The sequence below is a fragment of the Anopheles aquasalis genome, chromosome 2 (genome assembly GCF_943734665.1).
Source record: "Anopheles aquasalis chromosome 2, idAnoAquaMG_Q_19, whole genome shotgun sequence".
NCBI lineage: Eukaryota > Metazoa > Arthropoda > Insecta > Diptera > Culicidae > Anopheles > Anopheles aquasalis.
The window spans coordinates 41,445,001-41,452,500 of record NC_064877.1 but is presented as its reverse complement, the minus strand read 5'-3'; the positions used below and the strand labels follow the sequence as shown (position 1 = coordinate 41,452,500).

At 46.9% G+C, this 7,500-nt stretch overlaps 2 protein-coding genes and 2 non-coding genes across 5 annotated transcripts in view; 3 read left to right on the top strand and 1 right to left on the bottom strand.

The window, feature by feature from the left end:
• The window catches only part of LOC126572149 (ras-associated and pleckstrin homology domains-containing protein 1), a 52,053-nt gene extending 51,426 nt beyond the window's left edge, over positions 1–627 (top strand). Inside the window, exon 5 of the mRNA XM_050231224.1 lies at positions 1–627. This exon is cut by the window's left edge and continues 4,029 nt beyond it. The gene's annotated coding sequence lies outside the window, so the exon portion shown is untranslated.
• Positions 628–1,709: 1,082 nt separating this feature from the next.
• Trnal-cag (transfer RNA leucine (anticodon CAG)) lies at positions 1,710–1,792 on the top strand. The gene has a single exon. It is a non-coding gene; the product is annotated as a tRNA-Leu (tRNA).
• A 266-nt stretch (positions 1,793–2,058) lies between these two features.
• Positions 2,059–2,141, bottom strand: Trnal-cag (transfer RNA leucine (anticodon CAG)). The gene has a single exon. It is a non-coding gene; the product is annotated as a tRNA-Leu (tRNA).
• Positions 2,142–2,754: 613 nt separating this feature from the next.
• LOC126572146 (mitogen-activated protein kinase kinase kinase 4) overlaps positions 2,755–7,500 on the top strand; it is an 8,510-nt gene continuing 3,764 nt past the window's right edge. The window contains exons 1-3 of one of the 2 annotated variants that reach the window (XM_050231216.1): positions 2,755–3,093; positions 5,156–5,356; positions 5,911–7,431. In XM_050231216.1, coding sequence (XP_050087173.1) covers positions 2,981–3,093; positions 5,156–5,356; positions 5,911–7,431 — 1,835 coding nt within the window. In that variant the 5' untranslated portion in view covers positions 2,755–2,980. Of the gene's footprint in view, positions 3,094–4,224; positions 4,270–5,155; positions 5,357–5,910; positions 7,432–7,500 lie in introns of those variants that run through there. The other variant, XM_050231217.1, reaches the window with a different exon arrangement.

The following is a 7,500-nucleotide window of genomic DNA, read 5'->3' as shown; positions in this document are numbered from 1 at the left end:
TACTTTTGGGGAAGAGTGATGTGAGTGGCTTTTGTCTAGAACGAAAAGAAGGAAACCGTTTTACGTAGTCCTCGTATTGGACGATAAAAAAAACTATATGTAGCTATATAAATGAAACGAAAGAAGAGGAAAAAGCAGGAGATATATTAAATTTGATCAAATGCAGTAGCCTGACTATACCATCGACGAAGACCATTCGAGGTAGTAAGGCGAATAAGGTGCTTTCAAAATGAACTAAAATTGAAAAAAATAATATTCAAAACATGGAAATTGTAATAATTGAAAACCGAAACTGTTCAAAAGCGGCTCGGGTGATGATTGATGATGATCTGCGAAATCCTCGAACGCGCTCGTTTGCACGTGGTATAACCGATTGCCACGTGTGTTTCGTACGTTTGCTTTTTGAATGTTCATCGATTCTTATCGGAAACTCATTAATATCTTCCTTATCATTTGTGTATGACGTATTTGTTTATAAGAGAGATAGGATGGCTCCAAAAATATGCTCCCACAGTATCTCAGTCTTCACATGTTTGCCAAATACAGGTTGCATAGGAACGTAAGATGACTAATAACTCTTGTAATGTGAACAATAAACAAAGACAACAGAAAATGTATTAGAAAGGACATGTTTTGTTTACTACCTTTGCTTTGCTATTGTTTTTCATACAAGGAACATAAAACATTCATAGTACATTAAGATAATGAATGGGAAATTAAAGCAAAAAGATATAAATACATTATTCCTCGTTTGGTATGGCTTCATTGATGGACTAGACAGAGTGCATCTGCTCGCATATTTGGTTTCAATCAAATGGCACAATGTTTCGGAACCAGAAAGAGTAAAACAACTGTAATAGAAACGCTTTTATGATATTTGCTTGAAATGTAATAGAAAACTAGCGTATACTAAAGAAATCAAAAATGCTATCAACTAAACATACAGGAACTTTACGCCCATTAGCGAAGAGTCTTAAACATTAAAGGGAATCACAACGCAACGGAACCGTCTCTACAAACTGGTATCATTTCACGCTATCACCCGATCACCTACATCAGACCACCCCTATCACCAGCATAACAAGCTTATTACAACAGCGATCAACGATATTGTCCGAGATCGCTAGGAGTAAACAATGATTTGTAATCTATTTAGAAGATTTTGTATTTTATTGTACAACCTACTCTAGAAAGGTACTATCAGCAATCGAGAAGTACCAAAGTTCTGCTTAGTAGTCTCTATGCACATTTATGTATGTTTGCTTAAATTCATCGCTGCAACGCTATACTTTCTCGAAATTGTAACCGATTGTTAGACTGAGAGAAATCAAATGAAATCTAGCGCGGAAAGGAAAAGAACAAAAGTGATACACGGTACGGGGAGGAAAATGGGTCAAGAAAATAGAACGGCTGCAGCAAAACGGCTTAAGTAAACTATGTAAAAATAATAAAACAACGCTGCCATCTAAACATAAAATTTATGTGTGCTGTTGGTTTACTGTTCATCGATCTTTTGAGGACTTGATGACGATGGTTTCGGATGGCAAACGAGTGGTTTAGGTGACACAATTGAAACGAGAAGTGCTTGTTAATCAAAACGTGGGTTATGTTTGCTTGATGTTCGTTTAACTGTGACTATTATGTAAGGTAAGTAGCTTCTGTTCAGTGGAGCGGGATCCGACAAAAATCGCATGGCCCCCTCTCAAGAAGTCAGGATGGCCGAGCGGTCTAAGGCGCTACGTTCAGGTCGTAGTCTTCTCTGAAGGCGTGGGTTCGAATCCCACTTCTGACAAACAATCATTTTTGTTAATTTTTGGTATTAAATCGAACATAATCATTATCATCAGTTTCACGCTTACGCTCTCAGTTGTTTCAACTAAATTAAATAAAGCTTTAAGCAGCTTTATGTTACTCAAATCTGCAGCATGCGATTCAATAGAATTTCACCAAATTGTTCAAACAATCATAAGGAGTGTCTGTTTCATAATCATTATTAATGGTTTAAAGAGTAAAATGATGGAATCAGCATGCAAGTGGTGCAAAGCAAAAAAGGTGAGATGTCAGAAGTGGGATTCGAACCCACGCCTTCAGAGAAGACTACGACCTGAACGTAGCGCCTTAGACCGCTCGGCCATCCTGACTTGTTATAAGGGGGAAGACACAATGCGCAATATATTTTTGCATCAGTGAACTTAGTTACCATGCTTCCTCGATGATTATTGGCGCGTAACGCATATCCAGTAACGGTTTGTCGTAACGGATACGAATTTGGTAATTGATTTTGTACTTAAACTGTGCTAATAGAGTATTGTACATTATCTACAGGCTATTTCTTTGAACCTCAAGCTTACATAATTTGTACAACGTTCATCTTCATTAAAGGCACTTCCGTTTTCATTGATTTTCATTTTCGTTTCGTTTTCGGGCATTTATTTTTTAATAGTAGTCCTTTTATATGTACATATTTCTTCCAAAAGTTCTACTAATAAACAAAAGTTTATGAAGGAGTATAGTTTGGAAACTTCATGGAAATATTTGGTTCGTTCAGAGCAATGCCCTCTCGACTCGTGTGGACGCACGTAAATGCAAGTTTTTCATGGGGCATGGTTTAGTGGGGGATTTTCTGGGTTTGTTTTGATTTTCAGTTCCCGTGTTTCTTCTTCTTTTGATTCAGTTTCTTTTCGGGCGACACTTTCACCGTGTCCCCTTTTTAAGTGTTCCCCTTTTGGACTCATCTCGTGTGCGGTTTTCGTAATTTTTTTTTTTCATCCCAAGCCCCAACTCCACAGCCTGCTAAGCAATGGGGGGGACTCGCGGAACGCAAGTCATCGTGATGGACCGCACGTTGCGCAGTGCTGAAATCGCGGTGTGAGGCGGCGAAGAAGGGTGACACCGACGACAGAGGACCAACGGGCCGCGGAAGCAAATTCCAATCATTATTGTTTGCGAAGCGCGGTACAGCAGGTGTCGCAGCGAAGCGATGGCCGACTCGGATTGGAAGCGTCGAGTAGGAATCGAAATCAACTTTGGCTCCGACGACGAAGACGACGATGATGGCAACGGAATCGAAGGAACCGCTGCTGGATGTTCCGGGTAAGTGTTCGCTGGTCGTGTCTTGTTGGGACAGAAAAGTGTTGAAAAAAAAAACAGAAGAACGACCTCAAGATGCCGATGGGTCACCATATCGCGTCACAGGCCCGTTCTCACCCAACTCAACAATCAATACGGATCATGGAGATAATTGCTAAACAAACAACAAACCGTAGCAAGAAGGCGTGCTCCTGTGATACACAAAAAGGACCAGGGGGGTGGTGGTGAGCGTAGGTCAGTAGGCCCATTCCATATGGTCGGCGGATTGGTGTGTGTTGTTGGCGGTTCTTCGTTGTGCAACCCGATAGTACGCCGAAACAAACGTGCTGACCGAACACGCGATGATGGACTTTGGCGCAACGAACGCAACGGCATTTCCAGGGTTCCCCCTCCTGTCGCTCTCATTGGCCGGGCCCCATCCCAGCAAACCCATTCGTCAGCAAAGTTCGTTCATTTCATTCGCATGAGTGCGCACACCGTACCATATTGTGAGGCCCACCGAGGCGGGGCCAGGTTGTGGCTATTTGCCACGACAATTAGCAAATTCCGCGACGGTCTGGGAACGCGACACCGGAGCTCTGTCGCCAACCACACAGGTGCGCCGATTTTGCGGACGAGCAGTGTCGAGTTTTTAAATTCTTCCCTCCATATCCAAGACGCTAGTGCTGCGAGCAAGTTCCCTTATCTGCCGATACCGATTCGTGCCGGAGTCAAAAAAAGGTCAGTTTCGATATCTCAATCGATGATCTGTGGACGAGCCCGGCTCCGGGCAGTAGTTTGCGAAGCAACACCAACGAGCGAACCAGATTTATGTGCGATCGCCGCACGAACGTGATCGCGACGAGGGCGCTTCGATATCTCAGTTGTTGAAGCGAGTGAAGTGATGGGGCGTCCAGTATCACCGGTCGTCGCGAGTCTATTCTATTGTGTACTTAATGATAAGCGAGCAACGAACACACATCATGCGGACAGAGATCGTCGCACCGCCCGTGGGATAGTGTGTGCCGTGTAGTGGTTTCTTTTTTTGGTTGTCGAGCCCGCGTGATATCGCGGCCTACTGCGGAGCACGTGTTAGTGGATGTGGAAACGACGCGACTAACCCGAGACTGCAGTCAACTCCAAAAATGGACCGAATATAATGGTCGATGATAATACGCGCCTTATTGACCCTTTCTCGTGGTATGGTGCTCGTTTTAATCAAACAAAATGAGTAATGCTGCTGCTACTGTGACGAATGTGGTGCTTATCGTGGTTCCCGGGACGTCACAACCAAGCGCCATTGTGCAAAAATACTTAAGGAGGACTCCGGAGGTCAAACAAGAGTGAAAATATAGATAGGATCAAACCTGGATGCCGATACGGCTCGTCCGTCCTTATATATGTTAAAAAAAAACCTGGATGCTGGGTTTTTTAGCTCGCTTTGCAAATCTGGTCGAATTGCTTCCCTGAAACGAAGAAAACGTTCTTTCACTGGTTCCTCATTATCGACCGTTTTATGGGATTCCCTGGCGATTGATAGCCCAGATAGTCCATGGGGGTTGATAGCCATTCTTATACAGCATCGCATAGCGTTGGCGTAATCCCCACCCTGGAGGGAGTACCATAATATGGGCGGCATTGCGTGCGTCAGTTTCTCCGCTTTTCTTAGATAACATTCTACTAGTTTACGCACTCTTGCTGCCGTGCTGCTCGTGTGGTTGTGAATTCTCGGCCGCGGATAACACAACAAATGGTGTTCACGAGTAGAGAGCAGGCCGTGTGGTCGCGCTCATCTAAGCAAGCCGAGTGGGCTGGCGACTGCCCACCGGTCAGGAGGGGCGTGATGGGAATCACGGTACGCGCGGTTTTCTCGATAGATAAGATAAGAGGGCCTTTTGGAATGGACAGTCGGGTTTGAATGACCGTAACCGGCCGAGTGGCGAAACAGTCTTCCTCGGTCAGCCAATCCTCTGAGCCTGAGGTGCCAAACGTTATCGATTGCCGTGCAGACGATTTGCACGCCGACGACTATCCTCCCGCAGCCGTTCGTAGTAACCATTGGATTTTTCTACGATTATCTTCACAGCGGCAACAACAACGACGACGAACCATCCGTGCTACAGTTCCGTGACGACGAATTCACGGACTCGACCGAATCGCAGGAGCTGGAGGAAACGCTACGCGCCTCGTCCATCGACGAAGTGCTTAATCAGTGGGCTGACCAGTATGGCAGTACGCCACCCCGGACCCGCATAAAGAACAAATATCGTAGCAACAAGCAAAGGATGTAAGTAAAATGGTGGAACAAGAGGGGAATTGCGATGGGAAAACGGCAGCGGGTAGCAAACATGCATTTCCCACGTGTTTGACGCACGTCGTGTTGGCGACGGAAATCTGTGGCGGAATCAACCACGTATCCAGTGTTCCGATACGTGCCAGATGCCATTAGTACGCGTGGTTGCGCTGATGTGTAACGCGACTACTAGATAGAGATAGACCGTAGGTGCTACGAGGCAGTTTAGTGAATTTTGCACAATCATGCACACGCATACAGCCATCGTTTTATGTTTGGTTGCGTGGTGGAACGATGGAAATCAAAACTGCATTCGGCGTGCGATTGATTAGATAAACTTCGCCCAGGTTGTCGGCTCTTATCAGAGCAACACAATCGCCACTGAACTGAATCCAATGGTTCAGAGTCAATGATTTTACAGCTACGAGTCGAATGATAATCCGGCCCCGGCCCGGGTGTTGGTTGCCGGGGGGTGATTGTCATTTTAGGAAATGGTTTATTGTGTCCTCTAATTCTAATCGCTTCCTCTCCTGTACTCGCGCACACAGGGAAGGATCAGTGAAGATGCGTACGGGTGGAGGCCGTTTGGCGAGACCGCGTGCCGATCGTCGTAACACCGTCGACTGTGCGATACTGAACCAGATGATCATGGAACCGGCCAACGCTGAGGATAAGGTGCGCAGCGATAAACGGTCAACACAGCTGCTGCGTGATTCGGAGCGAGACATTAAAATGTCGGCCGCTACCACCATCCTACCGGTACGATCCTCGGGCAACTACGGTGCGGCAACATCGTTTGTTTCCGGGAGTCTTGCTGTCCAGTCGATGACAACAGGACCATTAACGACAGCTCCAGGGCCACAGCAGACACAGAATGCGCCGATGATGATGATGGAAGAGCGTGCCGATAGTATGCCGATGGCCGGTGTCACACCGGCTCCACCGACACTGATCGAATCGTGCAATCGGTTTATGAGCGTGGCTTCACGTCCTGTTGGTTGCCGTATCTCGGCACCACCGGCTGCTGCTTATCGGGATATAATCTTCGCCACAACTTCCGGATTGAGCGGATGTCCCGTTAGTCGGCCGGTGGACGCGATTCCAGAGAACAGAATCAAGTTCCACGAAACGTTCTCCGATCTGATCAAGCTCGGTAGCGTGGACAAGGAACGTGCGGCACGTGCCGGAATTCTGTCGAACGAGGAGCGCCTTTGGCAGACGCAGGTGAACGATCTGATTTGGCTCGAGCTGCAAGCCTGGCATGCGGACCGGTCGATCGAGCAGCAGGACCGTTTGCTGTGCCAGGCACGCCAGGAGATCGGTGATCTGCTGGATGAAATTATGAACTTTCGCTTCCAGCGTAAGCTGGTACGAACGACGAGTGAAACAACCGACAGTGGGTTCGGTACGGGAGCATCGTCCAATGGAAATGTGTTTTGCTTCGGGTGCCTTTCAATGTACTGTAAGGATTGTCTGGAAGTGCAGACGATGGCACTGCGGCAAGTCGAGGAATTGCTGATGCGGCTCGAGTCCAAGGAGTGTCTGTTTCCGTCGTCCCGTGCCATGGGCATCGCGTTTCCGGTGTACCAAAGTGAACGGTTCGTGAACCGCGTTAAAGCGATGTGCCTGTGGTACAACGTGACGCGTCAGCATCGTATGACACTGCTCATTCTCGGCAAACTGCTCGCCCGGCTGCAGGAACCATCGAGGAAGGAATCCTCAATTAAGTGGCCCATAATGGAGCAGAACAACGATGGTTCCTCATCGTCCTCGGTGAACGAGGAAGCTGGGCCGACTGGATCAAACAATTCGTCGGTTGAAGGTTCGACGAACTCGTCACGACGCGTGCAGTTCATGGATAATGGATGCTGCAACGGTGGTGATGGAAGTGCCACGGAGAGTGCCAATAGTGATGAAACGGATTTTTCGGAGCTTTCCTTTAAACGACAACAATCATTTCCGGGCGATACGGAGTACGGGCGTTACATGAACAGCTTTAACTTTTACAATGTGCAAACACTGACGGAAATGTCATCTTCGGCCCAGAATATGGGTAACGCACTGTATCGGTAAGTGGCTTCTTTCTGCTCTTTGTCGTGGTAAACTACAAGCTGACTAACACCATTCCTTTGACCTGC